Source organism: Schistocerca gregaria, chromosome 5, assembly GCF_023897955.1.
Source record: "Schistocerca gregaria isolate iqSchGreg1 chromosome 5, iqSchGreg1.2, whole genome shotgun sequence".
NCBI classification, from domain to species: domain Eukaryota; kingdom Metazoa; phylum Arthropoda; class Insecta; order Orthoptera; family Acrididae; genus Schistocerca; species Schistocerca gregaria.
The window spans coordinates 612,131,349-612,158,344 of NC_064924.1; the positions used below are offsets into that span (position 1 = coordinate 612,131,349).

The 26,996-nt window shown below is 40.2% G+C and overlaps 1 protein-coding gene across 2 annotated transcripts in view; it reads right to left on the reverse strand.

Annotated features, from left to right (window-relative positions):
- LOC126272998 (endoplasmic reticulum metallopeptidase 1-like) overlaps positions 1-26,996 on the reverse strand; it is a 264,375-nt gene that overhangs the window by 205,659 nt on the left and 31,720 nt on the right. Inside the window, exons 2-3 of one of the 2 annotated variants that reach the window (XM_049976357.1) lie at positions 4,891-5,440; positions 2,704-2,831 (exon numbers count right to left, since the gene is read on the reverse strand). In XM_049976357.1, the coding sequence (XP_049832314.1) occupies positions 2,704-2,831; positions 4,891-5,440 (678 nt within the window). The remainder of the gene's footprint in view (positions 1-2,703; positions 2,832-4,890; positions 5,441-26,996) is intronic. The other variant, XM_049976355.1, reaches the window with a different exon arrangement.

Genomic DNA, 26,996 nt, shown 5'->3' on the forward strand with positions numbered 1-26,996 from the left:
TGCCTGTTAGGCTTACTACAAGCCAAACTTTTATGTTAGGAAATAGTTTCACATTTCATTCATACATTCTAACTTCTGAAGCATGAGATCGAAAAGTAGTAGTACAAAATATTTATGTAAATTTAGAATTGTCATATTCTTTCACAATTGGTGTGATGTCCCCATTTCTTCTTCTCACTCGTTCTAACGAACAATCTTGTCGTCACTAATTCTGTAACTATTCCTACCAGCATCAAAACTTATTCTCCGGTTAACTTCACTAATCCTTCCACAGTCACAGCTTTAGTTAACTGCATTTATTCTCTGGTTAGGTGTTATTACACGTTCCTACAATACGTTTCCTACACTACTCGCAGAATAGAACTCTAGTGGCTGCTACCCAGGAACTGTTCAACTGGCCTTTACTAGTGTAGCAGTCTGGCCAAAAATTTTCTTTCAAAATTTCATTTTCTTGGATACACTGACAAGATAATATGTAATGCTTCTTATTTGGTATTTCTGTTAGTCGTTTATTTCCACTCTGGTAGTCTGACTCTATGGATTTCGCTAGTAATTGTAACAATGCTGAACATTCACAAACCCAGACAATCACATGAACAGCTATTGGCATTCGCCCATTTGGCTTTATTCCGCTTAGCTCCTATAGCCCCATCCCCTTATGTGCGCAGGAAAGTTAATTTCTACATGCAATGGGGATTCCGCTGGCAGAGACATCATGTACACTATGCACACATTCAAAAATCAACTTATGATTCATTCAGAAATCAACTTAGAATTTGTTCAAAAAGTCAAAAACCAACAGGGATGCATTTCAAAATTGTATGAATAATCACTAGACCAATGTGCACTGGATGCTAGGCACTTTGAGAGGCAAGGTCCTACTCCTCAAGAATATGAATTTGACACCCCCTGAAAATGCCACCCACGGCAGATACTCCAGTTTTCCCCCCGCCCCCTAGATCAGTGCCTGTTGCACACTCGTGAATCTGGCAGCTTAGGCGGGCACCAGTAAAATTTTTCTGGGTGCATCTGGCTGCTTGCTGCCATTGCTTATACAGCTAACTGCCACACTTCTGCAGCCCGAAGTGGGAGAAGGTACTACTCATACGCGACTCAATTGCGCATGTGCTCACAATTGCTCAAACTAATCCAATGTAAGCAATTGTAATGCCGCACTCATCAGAGGCAATTTGTTGTTATGCACATTGCATAGTCTTCCTAAAGCCTTTGATACATTTTACAGCTGGCAGACGCGTCTATGAGCAATGTGTTTTGTTGTTACATATGGCGTATTTCCTTTGCTCGTTTTTCAGGTTTTATTGTTGCAGTATTATTCTGCAGTAGTGACATACTTTATTGGATTATTGGTTCTTACCAGTCAAAGTTACAAAAATTTAACTGAAAACTAAAACAATGAAAAATTCCTGGGATTCTAAAAAATTCCCGGGTTTTTCCCGATTTCCTCCCAGATGAAAAAATTCCTGGGTTTTTCCCAGATCTCCTGGTTGTCCTGGGTCATATACACCCTGTGTATAGTTCATTCTATGCAGCTTCTAGGACATTCCTGGAAGGCATACAGACATGAGATTTTGTGTTCAGTTCTCTATTATTTCTAGGGCTGAAAATCATGGATAGAACACAAATGACAAGCTTGAGATTTTAGCACAATTTAGAACAATCTAGATGGAATTACTTGTAAAGGTCATTTGATCATGGACTCATATTAAGAATTTATTGTCTTTACCACTAAACTTTAGAATGCCTATAATGGCCACTCTCGCCCAAAAAATGCTAAAATTAGTATGCAACTTCTATCACACTAAACAAAAAATTATTTTTCATTGTGCCATACATATCCATTCCATTTCTACTTAAAGTACTTTTTAAAAACACATTTTGCTCTGCCTTAATAAACCAAATACTGTCCATATATAATTTTTAGCCTTCTTTTTATGATGTCTAATATTATATGAGACTCAGGCCTTTTCACGTTGATATAAGTTGTCTTAAGATTTCGATTTGTCACTACAAATTTTAGGGTTTGATACAACCATTTTTTTAACATCTGTTATCCAACCCGCATGGTCTCCTTACTCAAGGAAATGCTCTTGCACATTATTATAGAGTTGCCTCTGGTGTATAAACCATAGAAGTCACTTTTAGGTATGGGACACAAGTGACATTATAGGGACACTGTCATAGACTGTGAATTTTACAATATTCATGAACATGCCATTCTAAATCTTCTCTGCCAGTCACATGTAGAACAAACTATGTTGCTACTATTGTATGTGAGTAATAAAGGTACAAATTTACTACCTGACCATGATATTTTTGCACTTGGTATCTCACGGCTGTTATCAGAAACAAGCAGTGGCCTTACAGTAAACAAGCACAGTGATGACTAAAGAAAATGTGTCTCACAATGAATGATTTCAAGTCAATTGCACATGTACTATCTAGTGGTTCAGCATGCACTTGTGGAATATCATAATACCAACGCACAACAATCTGACCAAAGTGCACTCACTCCCAGGTGCAATAATATTGTGGTCAACTATGGAGATAACTGTTACATATAAAGAAGGATTAAGGCAAGCTATAGCATGCTAACAGCAACTGGATGCAGTATATTTTTATAAAATAATACTTGAAGTCCACATTACAGTAATGCTGCACTGTTCACGTTCTTCCTTGATTTACCTGCAAGGGGTTTTCCTCAGCACCATTAAACAAGAAAATTACATTATGCTTCAAAGGCACATCCGTCTGAGACAGTACTCTTAGTACTTCAAGCATGACTGCACAATTGATGCCATCATCACTGGCACCTGCAACACAATCATAACCAAATCAGTAGCAATTTCATATGAAAGTGGATGTTTTACAAAAGATTATAAAAAGACTGTAATGAACTCCACTACCCAGCACAAACTTGACAACAAAAGAAAATTATGCAGTGCTTTTTAATAGTTGGCATATGTGAGCATCAAAAGAAAGTATGCCTTTTCATATTGCTCATTGCTCGCCTACAGCATCTCACACATTTATGATAGGCATATCAAGTGAACAGTCTCAAAATGAACCATCTGGCAACAGATGAACCATAACCAAGAAAGTATACACGTAAGGGAATACAACAAAGCCCAATTTTGTTTTTCTGCCCTTCAAGCTAAAATTATTAATATTTCATGAAAATAGAGGATTATTTTTTAATGCAGAGATGAAGCTGCACTGGTGCAGATCAGTAGTACATTGCCTGTTTTAGCAAGATGCAAATAGCTGAAACAAGTGATTTTTCTTACTTGTTCAACATGCTGTAAGTGATTTTTCTTATTTGTTCAACATACTGTAAAATTCTAACAAGTGCAATCAAGAAGGCCAAACAGTTGCACTATGTACAAAAAATTGGCAACTCAAACAATAAAATAAAAACTGTATGACACAACATAAAAAGTGAGACAAACAGGAATATAAAACCTGACAATAATAAACACAAAGTTGCAGCCTCAGATTTCAACAATTTTTTTTTCACTATAGCTGAAAAAACAGTGAACCATAATAAACAGTCCCACATAGAAGCTATTGAACTACTTAACCATATGCAAATAAAATCTAAAGTAGCACTTCATTTCAGAAGTACAACCCCTAAAGAAATTGAAAAAACCATAAAATTACTCAAAAACTCAGATTCCTGTGGATACGATGGCATATCAAGTACGATTTTAAAATCATGTGCAGACTTAATCAGTTATATATTGTGCTATTTGTGTAATCAATCTATGGAAACTGGTGTATTCCCAGATAGGTTAAAACACGCAGTAGTGATGCCAATCCACAAAAGTGGAGCAAGGGATGAAATATCCAACTATCGGCCCATCTCTCTGCTGCCACTGTTCTCAAAGGTATTTGAGAGAGTAGTGGATGATAGGATTTATAGTCACACTACACAAAATGGCGTACTGGTGCCTACACAGTTCGGCTTTCGTAACGGCTCCTCCACAAACAGACGTATATTTAACCTAACAGATGAAATTTTAGGTGAACTAAATTACAAAAGGTATCCAATGGGGATATTTTGTGACCTTTCCAAGGCATTTGATTGTGTAGATCACAACACACTCTTAAAAAAGCATTAAAGACAAATCTCAGTTATGCACAGAGTCTACTATTCTTATTAGGACAAACAACAGTAAAGTAGTTAAAGGGAGTGTTAAAATGCTCTGAAGGGATATGAATAGAGAACACAGTGACATCATCAAGAGATTATTGCAGCCAGAGATTGAAAATACTGCTTCAGTTGTAAACTTCTGTTGTTATCACACGACCGGTTTCGGGGCTCTTATATGCCCATCTTCAGGTGTCGTAAATTGGTGCTGTGGTTCCCAAGCACCGCAGTGGATGTGTACTAGACGCAGTGTGCTACCTGTGAGTGCAGGACTGGGAGATTATTGATTGAACTCAAGCATTCCATGAAAATATTTGTAGGCTATGTATGTTTTCACTGCATGTAGTTATTAATAATGGCACAAAAAACATATCTCAGACAGAGGACAGCTCCACAATAGTCCATAATTCTTCAAGCACTTCAATTATTTCAAAAGTAAGTATTTATAACAAATTGCCACTGTCCAGAAATTCATCACATTACTGACTTGATTCTCAGTCTCCTGTTTTCTTAAGACAAGTTAAGGCATCAATTCCACCCTGGCTACATTTAAAAGGATATTGCAGCTCAAAGTCCAGTGTGGAAAAACTGAAGTTCATTTATCTGCCTGTGTTTATTGTCAAATGCATGCAAACCTCTTCCTGTGTGTCTAGTACTTTTACAGTACTGAACTCCTATTTATGAAAGTAATACATTGTGCAATTTCAAAAAGTCTAACTTACCTGGGCTTGTAGGAACTGAATCAAAATGACAGTTGAACATAACCGCTGACGAGGACCAATTTCCAGCTGAGGATAACTTCACAACAACATTCTGTATATTTTCATAACAATTTACAAAACCATATGGCCTGAAAGCCAGTATATAGCAGCCAGTTGGCTTTTGCAGGTCAAGAGTAAGCAGATGCTGTGGTTTAGCTCGCTGCATTATAAAACCTATTTCTCTCTTCAAAAAGTCAACAGCAAAAATTTCATTCTCATAACTGCCAACAACTCTTGGACCCATACTTGTCAAATGTTGAAGATGATGAATAGCATTTTCTGCTACAAACGTTCCTTGCTTTGCATCCTTGATATAAACTGGTTTCGGCAGCTGATTATTTAACATTGTGCATCCAAGAAAAAGTATTACACCAATCACCAACATCAGGACAGCAGAATACCAAGGATATGTGCCATTTTGATGGAATGGTCTTGTACTTTCTGGGAAAAATTCGGTTCTTTCATCTGTACTTTCTCCAAAGCGAGACCTTAAACGGATATTTCCAGTCTTCTGAAAAAAAAAAGAAATGAGAAAAACATGTAACTGGATATGTGTGAAAAAGAAATAAATACAATCATGATATCATACTAATATTATCTACTATAGAGGGGGACGCATATTCATTAGCACCCAAAATAGGAAGAACTGGAATATCGCTGATAGACGTAAGTGTAAAAGCATAACTGCATCTGTAACTTTTGGAATTTTCTAACATTGCTTCACTACACTGTGATAGAAAACAAGGGAAGGAAAGAGTGTATGTACAGAAGGTATAAGGAAGGGAAAGGCCAACAGATTACTCTTCATTAACTGTTACCTTCAGATAATTTCCTGTAATTTTTGCCTTTTCACATTTAGATTGTGGAACAGCTGATTATTCCCTTTACCCTAGCTGCTCCAGTGCCCCTGTGCCCCTCAATATTCCACATAAAAGTTGTTTCGAGGCACCAAAGCTAGTGTACAATCCCTAGTGAATTAGACACGAACTGAAATTAGTGGTACGAGGGTAATCCCAAAAGTGAGGTCTCCTATTTTGTTATAAGTACATAGACCTGTTTATTTCTACAATGGTTGACATCAGTTTACAGCTTGAACATAAACAGGTCTATGTACTTATAAAAAAATAGGAGACCTTACCTTTGGGATTGCTGAAATGCTTAATTCTGTTTTCAAATGTTCCTTTACATAAGAAACCCCAGAAGGACTGGCCCAATTTAATCCTGAAACTGCTGAATAAATGTGTGAAATAAGTATTAGTGTCATTGGTGTTGACAAACAGCTGAAAAAATTTAAATTGAAAAAAGCTCCAGGGCCAAATGGAATCCCTATCAGATTCTATATTGGATCTATGGTTGAGTTAGACCCTTCTCTAACCATAATCTATTGTAGATTGTTCAAACAAAAAAAGCATGCCCCCTAACCCAAGAAACCATAGGTCACATCCATCTACAAGAAGGCTAATAGAAGTGATCCACAAAAATGCTATCCTATATCCTTAACACTGATTAGTTATGGAATCCTGGAACATATTCTGAGCTCAAACATAATGACCTCCTCCATGCCAAGCAGCATGGATTCTAAAACATCAATCATGTGAAGCCCAACTCATGCTTTTGTCACATGGCATACTGAAAGCTTTGGATTAAGGCAATCAAGTAGATACAGTATTTCTTGATTTCTGAAAAGCATTTGACTCTGTACCACACTTACACTTATTGTCAAAAGTACAATCATATAGGATATCAAGTGAAATCTGTGACTGGATTGTGGACTTCACAGTAGGGAGGATGCAGCATGTTATCTTGGGTGGAAAGTCATTGTCATCTGTAGAAGTAACTTCGGGTGTGCTCCAGACAAGTGGTTGGCACACTTGGTATTTATGTTGTATATTCATAAGACAATTTCAGACAGTATTAATAGTAGCCTCAGGCTTTTTGCACATGATGCAGTCATCTATAATGAAGTACTGACTGACACAAGCTGCATAAATATTCAGTCAGATCTTGATAAGATTTCAAAGTGGTGCAAAGAATGGTGAATTGCTTTAAATATTCAGAAATGTAAAACTGTGCACATCTCAAAAAATAAATAAATAAATAAATAAAATGTGTCCTATGATTATAATATTAATGAGTCACTGCTGAAATCAGCCAACTCATAATACCTAGGTGTAATACTTTATAGGGATATGAAATTGAATTATCACATAGGCATGTTGAGCAAAATGACTGCTGGTGTTGGAATACCATCATGCAAGGCTGTATTTATCTTACTTTACTGTCAGTCATTTCACAACATGTAAGTTGGTTGAACAGTCAGTTTGCAGTATTTACAGTAGAATGGCCTGTAAAGTTTATATACTTCCATCCAACTGAGAATGTTTGGGCACTAATGATTCAAAACTGGCTACTGTGTCATGAACATTCTCAAGAACAAGAGGTACTTCAGAATGATGTTTTTGCAATGTGGGATAGCATTAGTTGGCAACATCATATTTGTAGCTCCCTTGTCATCTCCATCTCTCAAAAAATCAAAACAGTGCTGAACAATAAAGGATGGCAGACTGTGGATTAAAAATGAAAGAAGTAACTTTTACTGTAAACTAGCTTTCTATCCATAGTTTCAGCCATGTACACATGTCACATATATTGTGCACTTGCCCGAATCTCTGCTGTTTCATAAAAATAATAATAAAAATTTTAATCCCTCCTCTACTCTACCATCCACACCTCTCTTTTCTCTCTTCCACTTGCTTTAATCACACCCTGACCCTGATCCACCTACTTCCACACCTACATCCTGTATCTCATTCACCTGCCTCCTCAAACCCTGTACATCGTCCTCCTGACTCCGCACAACCTGTCTCTCTTCCACCTGACTCCTCAAACCTGTTCAACTTCCATCTGCTTCCACACACTCTCTCCCTCTTCCATCTCTCCCCTCCACTCCATACCTTTCCCCCTCTTCTACCTACCCCCTCACCCCATCATACACTCTTTCTTTCCCAGGTGCCCACTATCCTTTTCCATCTTCCACCTGCCTCATCCCCCTCTCCCTGTCAATCTCATCCTTCCACCGCTATCTGTCAATCTTCTAGTCCCATCTCCATCTATCTCCTACTCCCCCGTCTGTCCATTCACTCTTCCACTCTCTTTGTAAAGCTCCTCCTTTCCCCTTTCTATGTTCATCTCTTCCTTCCTACTTTCTCTGTCCATCTCCTCCTCCCCCTCTCTGTCTGTTGATCTCCTCCCTCCTATGCCTTCCTCTGCTCAGCCATGTCCATCTGCACGTATACCCCGTGGAACACATTCCGCTCAGCACATCATGTATATGGGAAATACAGTATGCAATTTAATTTCAGTTTCACTTTTTCGAATTTTATTATTTTTTATTTTCATTTCGCAATGATAGATCATCAAATCCCACTAAAAACACTATTTTCTATGATCATATTTGCTATAACGCTGTATGTAATATTTGGATATTAGCCACAGCACAGTACACTTCAAATATTCCGCCAACAGCATCTGCATGGGCCAGCCACCAGAGGCTGCCTGCAGTGGGCCACTTGATTTGCGCACAGGGCACAACACCCACCATGCCGCTTACCACAGCCCTTTCTCCGTGCACACGGCACGGCACCCATCATGCCACTTACCAGAGATCTCCTCTTTATCAGCGCAGTGCAGCAGGCACTCACTCTCATATTGTATTTACACTTATTGTCAGCAACTGTAGCTGAATTGTTTCTTTGTGTATATTCTGTCAACTGTTGTTCACTTCTGTGTGGAAGAAGAATAAACTTTGGTTCATTGTGGCCAAGCTGTTATTTGTGTCTGGCGATGAGAGTGGAGTTTACTTCCGCCTCTGTTTACTTCTGCCTATTTGGTTGTTCCTCCAATTCTTCTGTCCACGGTGGCAGTGCTCCCGCCATCCTCGAACAGCAGGCTCCTATGGTTGCTGTACGAACTTTTCAGCCAGACTGACTATATAGGCTTCCATGCTGTCAGCATATCTGCCAACCTCCCCCTACGACGATGCAGCTGAAGACAAAGGGGCTTAAGAAAAGTGACTTTGGCAACACTTACTAGTCTTTGATGTCACTGTTGGAAACGTGTAAGACTTCATTCATTTCTTGGATTTCTCTTAGGTGCTATCAGGTGTTTTGCCAGTTAGCCCCACTCCACGAACCTGCACTGCTTTCGTTCAATGGAAAGTGTATGTTGTCAAATTTTCACAGTAGATGATGATGATCATCATCATATGAAGTCAAAATTTTTACACAGTCCATTTTTTTTACACAGTCCTATCTAGCCTCTGTCACGAATGATGATGATGATGATGATGATGATGATGATGAATGATGAGGACAACACAAACACCCAGTCTCCGGGCAGAGAAAATCCCCAATCTGGCCAGGAATCGAACCTGGGATCCACAGGCAGCAATGCTAGCCACTAGACCACGAACTGTGGACATCACAGTAAACACGCGCATGTCATTGCAATGCATGTAGAATTATATCATTGTCATAAAAAGCACTACCAGTCTTGATCAGCCAGACTCCAAAGCTGCAGTAGCATATGTCAGTTTCTTACCAATGCACATCATGATTCTAATGCTGATTCCATAGTCTATGATGCTTTCTTTCGGTTGGCTCCTGACGAGGAAGTTTGTCAACACACACTGTAGAGGGCGACAATCCATCTTCGGCTGAAGTGTTAAATATTGCTCAAACTTTAGAGATATGTAGTGCTCCTGTTGATCAGATTCAGGCTTGATGTGATATCACCTCCATGCTGCACTAGACAGCAACACAGCGAACAACAACCACCACAGCACATGCAACACTCCACACTCCCATCTCAGCCGTACCGTTTCGTGCAATATGTCAGGGCCACGTGCCCTAAGCGCTGGGCACGTTGCAACAAGTGTAGAAAAAAAAATACATACAGTGTCTGCATGTTGTTCCCAGCCCCCTCCTGAGGGCATGGACATGGATGTTAATTGTGTATTTTCAGTGCATATGAATTGTTATGAATCATAACAAACAGTTTATGGAAGTGCAAGTGATGGACAAAATGCTGAGACTATAAGGGAAAATGGGTGAAGATGTGACTTTATTGAACTCAAAAATGTATGTGGATGTGTGATCTCTGGTGTTGTCTCAGTTACTCGATGTTTTGTGAATTATAATAAGCAGCATATTCCAATTTCAGGGTAATTTACGGCTCCCACTGTGTATAAAACTGTGATTCATTCCTTGACTTTACTGTCACAGCAATTTTCTTCATTTTATATGCTTTCAGTGCTTTAGGATTTTCCATTTTGGATACAGTGCACCGCATTTCCAACCAGGTGCCTTACCAGTAGTTAGAGTCTCTGCATTCCGAGTTCTCGTCTCTCTTCTCAGATGGGTTAGGTTGTGCCACTAATTGTGCAGCCCCCATTACCCTGAAACCCATGGTGCGACTGTGCTTTTTATGTGAACGCCCTATTCTAGTAGTTTTGCATGATCAAGTGAAATCAGAGTTGGACAGGCTGATGTCGTTGGGGATCATAAAACCTATTGCACTGAGTGAGTGGCCTACCCTCCTCATGATTGTTAAAAAAACTGACTAGTCAGCTTCGCTCTTGCAGTGACTTCAAAGTTTCTATCAATTATCAATCTCTCATTAACACTTACCCTTTGCCATGTCTCAACAAGTTATTGGCTAAACTCACCAGGGGCCAGTTTTTCTCCAAAACTGATTTATCTGAACCCTATTTACAGGATCCATGGCATGACAATTCTAAATGGCTCCTTGTTACTAAGAAGACCTTTAAGTTGTAGCAGTATCACTGCCTACCTTTCGGTGTCCCTAGTGCCTCGACAATTTTTCAGCATGTTTTTTTCTTTTCATGTTTAGGAATAACGGACAATGTCTATTCCGTGGTGCATCAACTATCTCAATAACATCGTTCTGATGGGTGATCCGCAGAAGAGCATTCATGTAACTTATGTACATTGTTCGTGGTGATACATGTTGCAAGGTTGAAATGCAATGTGACCAAGTAACACTTTTTTCAGCCATCCATTGCGTATTGGGGGTCTGAGGATTCTCTAGACGGCGTTAAGCCTTTACGTCATCATGTTGCCACTGTCATAGCTTTGTCTTATAGCTCTGTGTTGTCCAAGAAGTCAAAGAATTCCAAGCATATTTAGGTAAAATTGCTTACTATCACAAATTTATTCCAGGTGCAGCCACACTGGCCAGCCCCTCCGTGAACTGCTCAATAAACTAGACCTGCTAGAGTGCGTTCACACTTTTAAATCTAATGACATTCTGCTCCTTGGGTGGTCATTTTCCATCCTGGTCACCGCCTGGTTCACGTTACAGATGCTTCTCAGTATGAACTTGGGGCCATTCTCACAGATCAGTATGACTGATGGCTTATGGATGAAAAGTGTTCAAGTCCACTCAGCAGCATGAATCCCACATTGAAAAGGAAGCACTTGCTCTCGTCTACACCCGCAAAAAGTTTCAGGTGTTCATGTACCTCAATACTGACTGCAAGCCCTTGGTTTTGTTGTCTAATCCTTTTGCTTCATTGCTCAACAAAGCAGCGCATCAGCTCCAGTGTTGGGCCCTGTTTCTGTCTCAACTATGAAAATCATTTTCGGCCTACCATGCAGCTTGTCCACACTGACGCACTGTCCCAGCTTCTGATGGGGCTGTATTCCAGTTTTGAACAGGATGAACTACCTTGTTTTCACTTTGATGTTGAGGCACAACATGAAGTGGGAGGGTTACCTTTATGGGCTCCTGGATTGCAGCTGCTGTCACTGCCGATCCGGTTTGGAGTCAAGTTGTTCATCTCATTCAGCACAGTTGGCCATATAGGTCTCTGGTCACAGCTTCTGATCCTTTGCGAGCGAAACTATTTCACCATCCATATCTGCTTTTCATTACTTGATGATGTGCTCTTAGCTATGGATGTGCTGTTGCTTGGGGTTGTGATCCTGGCCATCCTGTGGTGGAATGTGCATCAGCTCCTAAATCAAGAGCATTGGGGTCTCTCATACCAAGTTCTGGCCCATTGACATGTGTTTTGGCCCAGTATCGCCAGTGAAGTTGTACATTTTTCACGGTCTGCTCTTAATTCACTACCCAACAGGTAGCACTGTGGGCAACACTCTCTACATGGCCCGCACCGCAGCGTCTCTGGGAACACATTCATGTCAATTTCAGGAGACCTTACCTAAATTCTTACTGGCTGTTGGTTGTCAATGATTTCTCAAAATTTCCATACGTTATCCACTGTCTTTCAGCATCAGCCACAGCCATGATTCTAGCAATCACCAAGATTTTTTCTATTGATGGATCACCTTACATGCTTATGACAGATAATGGTCCAAAGTTTGTGCCTCAGGCCTTCTATGATTTCTGTGCCCATCAAGGTATTTGTCACATGAGTGCTCCTCTTTTTCACCTACAATCTAATGTCGAGGCACAATGTCTCATCTGCATGTTCAAGGTTCAAATGAAGAAGTACTTCATGGACTACTCCATGAATGACATGCTGACACACTTCTTGAGTTCCTACAGGTTTATGCCACTAGGATCAGAATCCAACCAAGATATTGCATTTCTCCCAGCCATGCAATCTCCTGCATATGCTCAGTCTACCCACAAACACCCATCAGTTCACTAATGGCTTGCAGTCTGGGCTCAGGGCTTTGGTAGCAACCAAAGTAGTTTCTGGCCACAGGCCAAAGCTGCCGAGGCCACCGTCTCTGTATGGTGCACACCAGTGATGGGCTGGTGGCACACCACCATGACCAGTTGCATCGTTGAGCCATGGCGAGGGCTGTGGATCTGCTGCTGCGACCTGCACCTCCTCCCTCAGCACCTGTCCCAGCCTCACAGAGCAGTTCTGCTGGGGAGGGGAGAGGGGGTGGGGGGAGACAACTATTTTTGCTTCTCGCAATGCTTCATTGCACCCAGCAATTCTGCCACAGGATGCTCCGCTGCCTTCACGTACTTCACCACTGGTGTCCCTGACCGAGCAGCTGGTGCCTTCACATGCTACCAGCACCCTAGTCATCAGTCCTCTCTTATAGCACTTTGCGGTGGGGCGGCTGCCACGCGTGTCCACAACTGTGCCACTTTTGCCAATATTCATCGGTTCTTGGCCAAAATCTCCTTCTGCCACTGCCATCATCACCTTCGGCATCCATTGTACAGGCCATGGATGTTTCAACATTCACCCAGATGTCTGCATCAACGAAGTGTCTTTTACCCAAGGGGGAAGAAGTGCTGTAACCCTGTACGTAACCCCTAGATACGCACCACAGCATGAGGCCACTGGCACACTATACTTAGAATATTCCGCCAAAAGCATCTCTCCATGTCGGCCATGAGAGACCACCTGCAACGGGCCACATGACTTGTGCACAAGGCACGGCATCCATTGCGCCTCTTCTTTATAAGTGCAGTGCAGCAGGCACTCGCTCTCATATCGTGTTCATACTTGTCAGCAACTGCTTGTATCAGTACCCGGATTATTTCTAGGTTTGAGTCCATGTTCTCAACTGTTGTTTGCATGTATGTGGAAGAAGAATAAACTCTGGTTCATTGTGGCCATGCTGTGGTTCTGTCTTACAGTATTATACAATATTCTGACACACTTTTCAACAATAAAAAAAGCACTGCTCTTTTTTACTACGCAACTACACATATCCTCACACTATAACCCTACCAATGCTGGAAACATTCTCATACAACTGTTAGAGTTTTCTCCCCTTGTCTGCACTGTTCATCGCCCACTTTTCATATCCATGCCATCCTGCACTCCAGACAAATGGTTTCAGAAAACACTTTCCAACAATTAAAAATTCATACTCAGTGTTAGCAAATTTCTCTTTTTAAGAGAAACTTTTCTTGCTATTACTTGTTGAAATTTGACATTGTCTTCACTACATATATTGTCAGTTATTTTGCTTCCCACAGTTCATCTACAACTTTTAGTGTCTCATTTCCTAACCTAATTTCTTCCACAATGCCCAATTAAAAATGTGATATGGTATGTATATGTGGTATGTGGTTTATTCATCTCATTACGTACAATTTTCAAATCATTTGACTTGATGTACAGGAGACATGTCAAGGTTTACAAAAGAAACTTTTATCACTTTTTTAAGAGAAATACAAAAGTTTACATCATATTTTACATTTCTAAGTCACAGCTACACATGTACATAAAATAATACATGTAATACAATCCCTGTGTTCAGATTGTGAAGCTGTCCTCAATGAATTCATCAATAGAATAATAACACTTTTCCACCAGAAGAGTAAACAGCAATCTTTTCAGTGCACCAATCTCCATTTTAAATATATTACTGCCTTTTATTTTATTGAAAATTTTTAACCCCATATACTCTGGCGTTTGGGCATAAAGTTTTAAACAATGTGTTAGAAGTTTGACGTTATATCTGTGGCGAGTGCTGTAGTTGTGGTCAAAACGGAAAGTGTCTAGTGTATGTTGATTTCTATATAGAATCACCACCATCTCATATATGTAAAGTGAGGGGATAGATAGTATTTTTAAATTTTTTAACGGTGGTTGACAGGATTCCTGTTTTTTTGCAACACGTTTCTAATTACTTTCTTTTGTAATACTAGGAGCCTAGTGACATTTGCTGAATGTCCCCAGAAGATTATGCCATAACAAATAACTGACTCAAAGTAGCAGTGATAAACTATCTTTCTGGTATCCATGTTTGTGGCACCTGACAAAATACACATTGCAAATGCCAAGTTGTTCAGTTTATTTGATAAGTAATCTATGTGTACCTTCCAATTTAAATTTTTGTCAAGATTTAGGCCTAAAAACTTCACGTGGTTTGCTTCTGTGATATCCTGATCATTGCAAGTTATCTTTATTTCACTCCTTTCTACAGATTTAGCTTCAAATTGCATCATTTTGGTTTTAGTTACATTTTGTTTTAGTCCATTTTGATAGAACCAAGATTCAAGTTTTTCTAAAGTATTTTTGGCTTTTTCTGGAATATTTTCAGATACCTCATTTTCAATCAGAACTGATGTATCATCAGCAAATAAGACTGAATGAACATCAATAGCAAGTGGTAGGTCATTTACATAAAAAAGAAACAGACAGGGACCCAATATCAAACCTTGTGAGACTCCTTGGGGAACTGTTTTCCAGTCTGATGAATAATGGGTTCCATTTTAAGTTAAAATTACTTTTTGTTTCCTACCTGACAGGTAAGAGCTAAACCATTTTAAAGCAGTGTCTCTTATTCCATACATCTGTAATTTGTGGAGGAGTAATGTATGGTTCACTGAATCAAAAGTGGTTGAGAAATAATATCGTACACATACTTGATTACAGATGTTGTTATTTCTTCCCACCCATGTGAGGTTTTGTTTTTTAGAGACAATATTTCCTTTTCCACATCCCTTTGGGTGATTTTTTCAAATTGTTTAAAAGATGTTTTCTGGCTGTTTTCCAAATTTGTGATGCCCTGATAGAGTGTCATATCTGAGCTACCGAAGCACGACTCACACCCGGTACTCACAGCTTTACTTCTGCCAGTATCTCGTCTCCTACCTTCCAAACTTTACATAAGCTCTCCTGCCAGGAAGTTTCATATCAGCGCACACTCCGCTGCAAAGTGAAAATCTCATTCTGGAAACACCCCCAAGGCTGTGGCTAAGCCACGTCTCCGCAATATCCTTTCTTTCAGGAGTGCTAGTTCTGCAAGGTTCGCAGGAGAGCTTCTGTAAAGTTTGGAAGGTAGGAGACGAGATACTGGCAGAAGTAAAGCTGTGAGTACTGGGCATGAGTCATGCTTCGGTAGCTCAGATGGTAGAGCACTTGCCCACGAAAGGCAAAGGTCCCGAGTTCAAGTCACGGTCGGGCACACGGTTTTAATCTGCCAGGAAGTTTCATATCAGCGCACATTCCACTGAAGAGTGAAAATCTCATTCTGGAGACAGCTTTATACTGTTTGACATAAATAACAAAATCTGGACTTCTGTTTGATTTTAATTCAATGTGGAGCTCTCTATTTCTGGCACTAAAGATTTTTATTCCTGTTGTAATCCATTTGAGTTTACCATTAACTTTCTTTTGCTTATAACTATGAGGAAATGATTCATTAAATACCTCCAAGAAACAACTTAAGAATTTTACATAGTTTATCAAGCTTGAACTATTGTAATCTACAGGCCAGCTTATTATACTTAATTTACTGCGGATAAATCCATTTTACTTTTACTGACATCCCTTTTTATACACACTTCTGGAGGCTTTAGGTTATTTGCTTTTGGGAGCTCGTGAACATAGAGATTAAAAGTGGATCACACATGGTTAGCCAATGCTTTTATAGGCTCCTGCCTCAGGAGCAAAGTGGCAGAACATTTGAGGAAGAACTTGGAAAATATTTCTTTGCATGTTATGGTATTAGGTGGACATTTCGACTTGGCAGATATAGGGTGTGAAACACAAATGATTAAGACATGTAGTAGGGACAGGGAATATTGTGAAATTGTTCTACTGTTGTTGTTGTTGTTGTTGTTGTTGTGGTCTTCAGTCCTGAGACTGGTTTGATGCAACTCTCCATGCTACTCTATCTTGTGCAAGCTTCATCTCCCAGTACCTACTGCAACCTACATCCTTCTGAATCTGCTTAGTGTATTCATTTCTAAGTCTCCCTCTACGATTTTTACCCTCCACGCTGCCCTCTAATACTAAATTGGTGATCCCTTGATGCCTCAGAACATGTCCTACCAACCGATCCCTTCTTCTGGTGAAGTTGTGCCACAAACTTCTCTTCCCTCCAATCCTATTCAATACTTCTTCATTAGTTATGTGATCTACCCATCTAATCTCCAGCATTCTTCTGTAGCACCACATTTCGAAAGCTTCTATTCTCTTCTTGTCCAAACTAGTTATCGTGCATGTTTCACTTCCATACATGGTTACACTCCATACAAATACTTTCAGAAACCACCTCCTGACACTTAAATCTATACTCGATGTTAACAAATTTCTCTTCTTCAGAAACGCTTTCCTTGCCATTGCCAGTCTACATTTCATATCCTCTCTACTTCGACCATCATCAGTTATTTTGCTCCCAAAATAGCAAAACTCCTTTACTACTTTAATTGTCTCATTTCCTAATCTAATTCCCTTAGCATCACCCGACTTTATTCAACTACATTCCATTATCCTTGTTTTGCTTTTGTTGATGTTCAGCTTATATCCTCCTTTCAAGACACTATCCATTCCGTTCAACTGCTCTTCCAAGTCCTTTGCTGTCTCTGACAGAATTACAATGTCATCGGCGAACCTCAACATTATTATTTCTTCTCCATGGATTTTAATACCTACTCCGAATTTTTCTTTCGTTTCCTTCACTGCTTGCTCAATATACAGATTGAATAACATCGGGGAGAGACTGTAACCCTGTCTCACTCCCTTCCCAACCACTGCTTCCCTTTCATGTCCCTCGACTCTTATAACTGCCATCTGGTTTCTGTACAAATTGTAAATAGCCTTTCGCTCTCTGTGTTTTAACCCTGCTACCTTCAGAATTTGAAAGAGTGTGTTCCAATCAACATTGTCAAAAGCGTTCTCTAAGTCTACAAATGCTAGAAACGTAGGTTTGCCCTTCCTTAATCTAGCTTCTAAGATAAGTCGTAGGGACAGTATTGCCTCACGTGTTCCAACATTTATACGGAATCCAAACTGACCTTCCCCGAGGTCGGCTTCTACCAGTTTTTTTTTTTTTTTCGCGTTAGTATTTTGCAGCTGTGACTTATTAAACTGATAGTTCGGTAATTTTCACATCTGTCAACACCTGCTTTCTTTGGGATTGGAATTATTATATTCTTCTTGAAGTCTGAGGGTATTTCGCCTGTCTCATACATCTTGCTCACCAGATGGTAGAGTTTTGTCAGGACTGGCTCTCCCAAGGCTGTCAGTAGCTCCAATGGAATGTTGTCTACTCCGGGGGCCTTGTTTCGACTCAGGTCTTTCAGTGCTCTGTTAAACTCTTCACGCAGTATCGTATCTCCCATTTCATCTTCATCTACATCCTCTTCCGTTTCCATAATATTGTCCTCAACTGCATCGCCCTTGTATAGACCCTCTATATACTCCTTCCACCTTTCTGCTTTCCCTTCTTTGCTTAGAACCGGGTTTCCATCTGAGCTCTTGATGTTCATACAAGTCGTTCTCTTATCTCCAAAGGTCTCTTTAATTTTCCTGTAGGCAGTATCTATCTTACCCCTAGTGAGATAAGCCTCTACATCCTTACATTTGTAAGACCATCCCTGCTTAGCCATTTTGCACTTCCTGTCAATCTCATTTTTGAGACGTCTGTATTCCTTTTTGCCTGCTTCATTTACTGCATTTTTATATTTTCTCCTTTCATCAATTAAATTCAATATTTCTTCTGTTACCCAAGGATTTTTACTAGCCTTCATCTTTTTACCTACTTGATCCTCTGCTGCCTTCACTACTTCATCCCTCAAAGCTACCCATTCTTCTTCTACTGTATTTCTTTCCCCCATTCCTGTCAATTGCTCCCTTATGCTCTCCCTGAAACTCTGTACAACCTCTGGTTCTTTTAGTTTATCCAGGTCCCATCTCCTTAAATTTCTACCTTTTTGCAGTTTCTTTAGTTTTTATCTACAGTTCATAACCAATAGATTGTGGTCAGAGTCCACATCTGCCCCTGGAAATGTCTTACAGTTTAAAACCTGGTTCCTAAATCTCTGTCTTACCATTATATAATCTATCTGAAACCTGTCAGTATCTCCAGGCTTCTTCCATGTATACAGCCTTCTTTTATGGTTCTTGAACCAAGTGTTAGCTATGACTAAGTTATGCTCTGTGCAAAATTCTACCAGGCGGCTTCCTCTTTCATTTCTTTGCCTCAGTCCATATTCACCTACTACGTTTCCTTCTCTCATTTTTCCTACTACCAAATTTCAGTCACCCATGACTATTAAATTTTCGTCACCCTTCACTATCTGAATAATTTCTTTTATTTGATCATACATTTCTTTAATTTCTTTGTCATCTGCAGAGATAGTTGGCATATAAACTAGTACTACAGTAGTAGGTGTGGGCTTCGTATCTATCTTGGCCACAATAATGCATTCACTGTGCTGTTTGTAGTAGCTTACCCGCATTCCTATTTTCCTATTCATTATTAAATCTACTCCTGCATTACCTCTATTTGATTTTGTGTTTATAACCCTGTAGTCACCTGACCAAAAGTCATGTTCCTCCTGCCACCACACTTCACTAATTCCCACTATATCTAACTTTAACCTATCCATTTCCCTTTTTAAATTTTCTAACCTACCTGCCTGATTAAGGGATCTGACATTCCATGCTCCGATCTGTAGAACGCCAGTTTTCTTTCTCCTGATAACGACATCCTCTTGAGTAGTCCCCGCCCGGAGAACCAAATGGTGGACTATTTTACCTCCGGAATATTTTACCCAAGAGGACGCCATCATCATTTAATCATACAGTAAAGCTGCATGCCCTCGGGAAAGATCACGGCCGTAGCTTCCCCTTGCTTTCAGCCGTTCGCAGTACCAGCACAGCAAGGCCGTTTTGGTTATTGTTACAAGACCAGATCAGTCAATCATCCAGACTGTTGCCCCTGCAACTACTGAAAAGGCTGCTGCCCCTCTTCAGGAACCACACGTTTGTCTGGCCTCTTAACAGATACCCCTCCGTTGTGGTTGCACCTACGGTACGGCTATCTGTATCGCTGAGGCACGCAAGCCTCCCCACCAACGGCAAGGTCCATGGTTCATGGGGGTTCTACATGCCTTAGAAAATTACCCTCAGCAGCTAATTAGTGATCCAATGTATGATAATAGTGTATTAGATTTGGTCAACACCAGACTCAACCGAATGTTTCAAATCGGTTAGCACAGAACACAGAATAAGTGATCATAAGACCATTACAGCATCCCTGAATGTGGCTGTAAATTGGAATATAAAGAAGGTTAGGAAGATATTTCTAAGTAGCAAGAGTGACAAGAGACAAATTGCAGATTACCTGACCAGTTAACATGAAAATTTCATGTCGAGCAGTTACAATGGTGAGCATCAATAAACAAAGTTCAAGAAAATTCTACAATATGCTTTAGAAAGGTACGTGCTGAGCACAGTTTGAGAAATGCAAAAGACGGGTTGGTTTGACAGGCATATTAGAAAGCTGCTACAAATGCAAAGACAGCTGCACTGTAAATTTAAATGTAGTGAAACAAAAACAGAATGAAGCCAAAAGTAGCACAAGGAGAGCCACGCGTAATGCGATCAGTGAGTTTGGAAATAAAATTCTGTCTATCAATTTGACTGAAAATCCTAAGAAGTTTGGTCTTAAGTTGAATCTGTAAACACTTTGAAGCCATTGTCCAAGTACTGTGGAAGATTGCATTAGTTCCTAGTTTCAGTGATACTTTCACAACCAATTCTAATGTTATGAACCCCAAACTTACAGAACTTTGGTGGCAACAGCTGTCACTACAACAGCAACAGCTCAAAGAATGACAGGCCATTCTCCCATAGCTTGCAGCTCTCAGCAGCAACAAAAAAGTCATCGGTAGCCACAGCTGCGTCCCCATCACCATTCGTTGCCTGATGAGTCTTCAGGCAGCTGGGAAGTCCATGTCTGCCATTTTAAACTGTTTTGTTTATGACATTTCTGGTAGATAGCAAAGTGCTTTTTGCTTTTGTTTGCATTTAACTACAGTCCATTTTCAAGAACTGTCGCCGAACAAACAAACAAAACTGAAGGTCTATTTTTCTGATGTCGATCTGTTGTAGAATTCTGGAACATGTTTTATGCTTGTGTGTTATGATATTTCTGGGGACCAAACATATCCTCTGGAGGAGTCAACATGGATGTGAAAACAATTGTGAGAAACCCATCTGGCTCTGTTCATCCACGAGACCTAGAAAGCAGTGCCCAGTTTGAGGTTAAGTTTCTAGTCTTCCAGAAGGCATTCAATGAAGTTCCACACTGCCACCTTATGAACAAAATATGAGCAAACAGAGCATCAACCACATGTGTGAATGGACTGAAGAATTTCTACCAAACAGAAGACAGACTGTCATTCTGAATAGTGAGAAATCTTCAAAAGCAAAAGTAACTTCCCACATACCCCAACAGTGTGTTATAGGACCACTAATTTTTGCAATATATATAAATGATCTTGTGGATAAGTTTGGAAGCTCCATGAGGCATTTTGAAGATGATGCTGTTGTATGCAGAGAAGTCGCAACACTACAAAATTGTAGCAAAATGCAGGAAGATATACATAGGATCGACACTTGGTTCTAGGACTGACAATTGACCCTCAACATAAACAAATGTAACATATGCATATCCATAGACACAACACCATTATTGTACAGTTATATTATTTTTGCAGAAAATCACTGGAAGCAAGTACTTCTAGGAGTAAGCGGAATGACCACATAAACTTAATCGCACATAAGGCAGATGCCAGACTGAGATTCATTGGGCAATAAATGTAGCCCAACAAAAAAGAAAGTAGCTTACAAAATCCTCGTGTGACCGATACTTGAATACTGCTTGTAAGTCTCGGCTCTGTCCTAGATAGGATCAATAGTGGAAACAGAGAAGATCCATAGAAGAGTAGCATGTTTCATTGAAGGTTCAGTTAGTATCATGGAGATGTTCAGCCAACTCCAGTGGCAGATGCTGCAAGAGATGCATCCTGGGTCACAGTGCAGCTTACTGTTAAAGACCGAAGAGCATAATTTCATAGAAGAATCGACCAATATATTGCTTCCTCCTACTACATCTTGGGTGAGAAGTGTATGAAGTTAAAATTAGGAAGATTCAGGGTGACATGGAGGACTATCGGCAGTAATGCTAATTTGTAATATAAGAAATTCTGATTTTGAATTATTGCTCTGCCTCTTACCTGCAGGAAAATTCAATTTGTGGGTTACGAAAGTAATAATTACGTATAGATCACTTATTAACGACCAATCTTTCACTCTTTGCAACAGAGGTACTTCGAAACCCTAGCAATACAGGTTTATTTCACTAAGACAATTCTGGCTATGTGAGGACATGTTCCATAGGCACAGGTGTTCATTAAACTGTGAAAGAAATAAATAAACTGAATCACTAATAACATAAAATATTAACATGCATCTCCTAATCTCCCAACCACTCCCAAGAACCAGATGCAAAGAAGCATCCCCCTTAGCACCCCTGATTGGAACAACATAACCACATCCTGCACTAGTGGGACTACTTATCACTGAATGTGGAAATCAAGGACATCCAACCAAATATGCTAAAATATGCTTGACTATCACAACCACCTGACACAGGCTCATACCTTGTGGAAGACCCATTTGTGTGATGTGTCCTATGTTTAACATCCCCACCAGCAGAGGATATCAATACCAGTTCACAGGCACTGCAGTTCATTAGAGAGGAGCGCCACCACAGTTGTGGAAGGCAGGTCACATAGAATGAGCTATTGCCAATCAGAGGCTAAGCAGGCTGCCACAGCTCAGTCCACAACAGTACGCCATATGTATAGTTACAAATCAAGCCTAGCTTCTATACGTATACTGACCCTGCTCTGGACCCTTTACTTAACAGCTATCATTTTTGGTGTTTATTCACTGCTATGAACTTGGATTTGATCATGGATTACAAGTGCATAACAGGCACACATACTTCATTGATGACAAAGACTTCTCCTGTTGTGTTTTTGGTTTTTTGGTGACACGACAATGTTATAGACCACAAGTTTATGGAACTTTTGCTGCAATTGCTGCCACAATTGTGGCAACAGCATGAAGAACAGCAGGCCAATCTCCTGCAGCTTGTGACTCAGCAGCAACAACCACCTCTATTGATGGCCACAGCTAAGTGCTCACTGCCATTTGCTGCTGATAAATCTTTGGAAAGCTGGTAAGTCTACCTCACTATTTTGAACTGTACTGTTTTGGTTACAGCATTTCTGGTAGAAATCACAGTGGCTTATTTTTGTCTTCTAGTAGTCATGTACAAGAAGTGGTACAGAAATTGCAGCCACTCTCAGATTCTAGCGAACTGTCTGTCAATGATCTCCGTGTGTTGTTAAGTGAATACCACGGTCAGCAGATGCACCGTGTTGTGTCATAACCAACATGGACAGTCATATGCAGCTTTGGGTGCCAACTCGCAGCATCTCATGCACTATTGCAATTTCACATGCCAGAACCGTAAAGTTTTGAGCATAGAATCATTGATTCAAGATGTGATTGTGAGCCTTGAATCTGACAGGAAGGCCACAGCCAAAGCTTTGTTTAAGTCTGATCCTAATATTGGTGAAGTCTTTAAATTACTACACCTTTTGAGGTTGATTCAGTAACTCAGCATACTTTTACAAATGAAATTCATATTTCCTAAGTTGTTATTTGCCACAGGAAGCACCGGTCATCTTACGATTCAGACTCATCATCCTCTAATTCTGCCTCCGAGTCTCACTTGAGTTCAGGGTGTCCAGATTGCCAGCACTTCATAAGAGATTTAACTATGTCAGTTATTCTGTTTCCTCCTCGCCCAGAAGACTTTCTTCTTAATGTTGCTCGGTTGGGTCAGAAACACCCTCCATCCTCAGCATTGAGAGCTACGTCACGCACGTTGAAGAAACTTCAGTCCCGTCCTGACTGCAGTAATGGGCAGATCAGAAGCCACTGCCTGCATCATGCAGTAGGCTGCTGGGCCTGTTGGCTGCTTGCTCAGCTGCAGCCAACACACTTACGACTGATGAGCAGGTGTATTCCCTTCCACCGCGAAAGATCAATTTGGACTTGATGCTGTTCAGCCAATTTGTGGGATTCCAACTGGGCACTAGTGCTGCCATGTCTATAATCAATGAGGACATGTCACGAGCTCAGTTACCCTCTGCTACGGCAGACCTGGCACTGGGCTGTTTCTTACAGCCTCTCCTCTGAGAACTGTCATTGGCAGCAAAGTACAAATTTGTGGAACACATACTAATCTTCTTAGTTGTGCATGTTTATACACTAACAGCAATTTCACCTTAGATACCTTTATCAGTTTTGGATTCAGAGTAGAGGACCAAGTTAATTTAGTGCAAGACACAAAGTCTTCTTATGATCTTGTAGAACTTTGCATGACATGTAGGGAGATTTTTTAACCAAAACTTGGGTGTGCACATAACTTTATGGTTCACATTTCCCTGAGGCCTTCTGCAGTATCTAAATCTTACTGAGTTTGCCTGCTTCCATTTGGGGTTTTTGAGGCTGTTCGGGCTGAATTTGCATGGCTTCACGACAAAGCCATTGTCTCTTTGACTTCCTTCAGTCAATGGGCAAAACCTATGGCAGTCAATAAAATGCCAAACATGTTGTTACATATCCACTATTAACTCCCATTGCTATACTGATGTTTACCCACCGCCTCAGCCAGAGGAGCTGTTGACTTAACTGGCAGGGGTCATCATTATTTGATTATTGATTTAAAGAATATGTATCTCCAACTGCTGCTTAATGATGCATCACATCAGTTGTTAGTTTTAAATATTTCATTCAGCTTGTACATACACAGCTGTTTACTGTTTGGGGTTGCAACTGCACCCACCATTTTCCAAAAGTATTTAGAACAACTGATTCAAGGGATTCTGCACTAAATCAATTATTTGGATAACAATACAGTCATGGGGTCGACATTTTCAGAACATCACAAGCACTTTGAATCACCCATTAAACAGTTCCGTGGAAATGGTTTACGTTGTCAGTTGAAAAGTGCTGCTTCTTTGACTCCTGCATTAAATACCTGGGGCACTTAATCACAAACATATCACACCTATGGGCGACCATGTCAATGCAATAATGGTCATGCCAGCCATAAATAACCTTAAACAACTGTAGTCATTTCTGGGTAAAATCACATGTTGTTGTTGTTGTGGTCTTCAGTCCTGAGACTGGTTTGATACAACTCTCCATGCTACTCTATCCTGTGCAAGCTTCTTCATTTCCCAGTACCTACTGCAGCCTACATCCTTCTGAATCTGCTTAGTGTATTCAGCTCTTGGTCTCCCTCTACGATTTTTACCCTCCATGCTGCCCTCCAGAACTAAATTGGTGATCCCTTGATGCCTCAGAACATGTCCTACCAACCGATCCCTTCTTCTAGTCAAGTTGTGCCACAAACTCCTCGTCTCCCCAATTCTATTCAATACCTCCTCATTAGTTATGTGATCTACCCATCTAATCTTCAGTATTATTCTGTAGCACCACATTTTGAAAGCTTCTATTCTCTTCTTGTCTAAACTATTTATTGCCCATGTTTCACTTCCATACATGGCTACACTCTATACAAATACTCTCAGAAACGACTTCCTGACACTTAAATCTGTACTCGATGTTAACAAATTTCTCTTCTTCAGAAACGCTTTCCTTGCCATTGCCAGTATACATTTTATATCCTCTCTACTTCGACCATCATGGGTAATTTTGTTCCCCAAATAGCAAAACTCCTTTACTACTTTAAGTGTCTCATTTCCTAATCTAATTCCCCCAGCATCGCATGACTTAATTCGACTACATTCCATTATCCTCGTTTCGCTTTTATTGATGTTCATCTTATACCCTCCTTTCAAGACACTGTCCATTCCGTTCAACTGCTCTTCCAAGTCCCCTGCTGTCTCTGACAGAATTACAATGTCATCAACGAACCTCAAAGTTTTTATTTCTTCTCCATGGATTTTAATAACTAGTCTGAACTTTTCTTTTGTTTCCTTTACTGCTTGCTCAATATACAGATTGAATTGCATCGGGGACAGGTTACAACCCTGTTTCACTCCCTTCTCAACCGCTGATTCCCTTTCATGTTCTCGACTCTTATAACTGCCATCTGGTTTCTGTACAAATTGTAAATAGCCTTTCGCTCCCTGTATTTTACCCCTGCCACCTTCAGAATTTGAAACAGAATATTACAGTCAACACTGTCGAAAGCTTTCTCTAAGTCTACAAACGCTAGAAGCATAGGTTTGCCTTTCTTTAATCTTTCTTCTAAGTCATAGGGTCATTATTGCCTCACATGTTCCAACATTTATACAGAATCCAAACTCATCTTCCCCGAGGTCGGTTTCTACCAGTTTTTCCATTCGTCTGTAAAGAATTCACGTTAGTATTTTGCAGCTGTGACTTATTAAACTGATAGTTTGGTAATTTTCACATCTGTCAACACCTGCTTTTTTGGGATTGGAATTATTATATTCTTCTTGAAGTCTGAGGCAATTTTGCCTGTCTCATACATCTTGCTCACCAGATGGTAGAGTTTTGTCAGGACTGGCTCTCCCAAGGCTGTCAGTAGCTCCAATGGAATGTTGTCTACTCCGGGGGCCTTGTTTCGACTCAGGTCTTTCAGTGCTCTGTCAAACTCTTCACGCAGTATCATATCTTCCATTTCATCTTCATCTACCTCCTCTTCCATATCGATAATATTGTCCTCAAGTAGATCACCCTTGTATAGACCCTCTATATACTCCTTCCACCTTTCTGCTTTCCTTTCTTTGCTTAGAACAGTGTTTCCATCTGAGCTTTTGATATTCATGCGAGTGGTTCTCTTTCTCCTATGGTCTCTTTAATTTTCCTGTAGGCAGTATCAACCTTACCCGTCATGAGATAAGCATCTACATCCTTATAATTGTCCTCTACCCATCCCTGCTTAGCCATTTTGCACTTCCTGTTGATCTCATTTTTAAGACGTTTGTATTCCTTTTTGCCTGCTTCACTCACTGCATTTTTGTATTTTTTCCTTTCATCAAATAAATTCAGGATATCTTCTGTTATCCAAGGATTTCTACTAGCCCTCGTCTTTTTACCTACTTGATCCTCTACTGCCTTCACTATTTCATTCCTCAAAGCTACCCATTCTTCTTCTACTGTATTTATTTCCCCAATTCCTGTCAATTTTTCCCTTATGCTCTCCCTGAATCTCTGTACAACCTCTGGTTTAGTC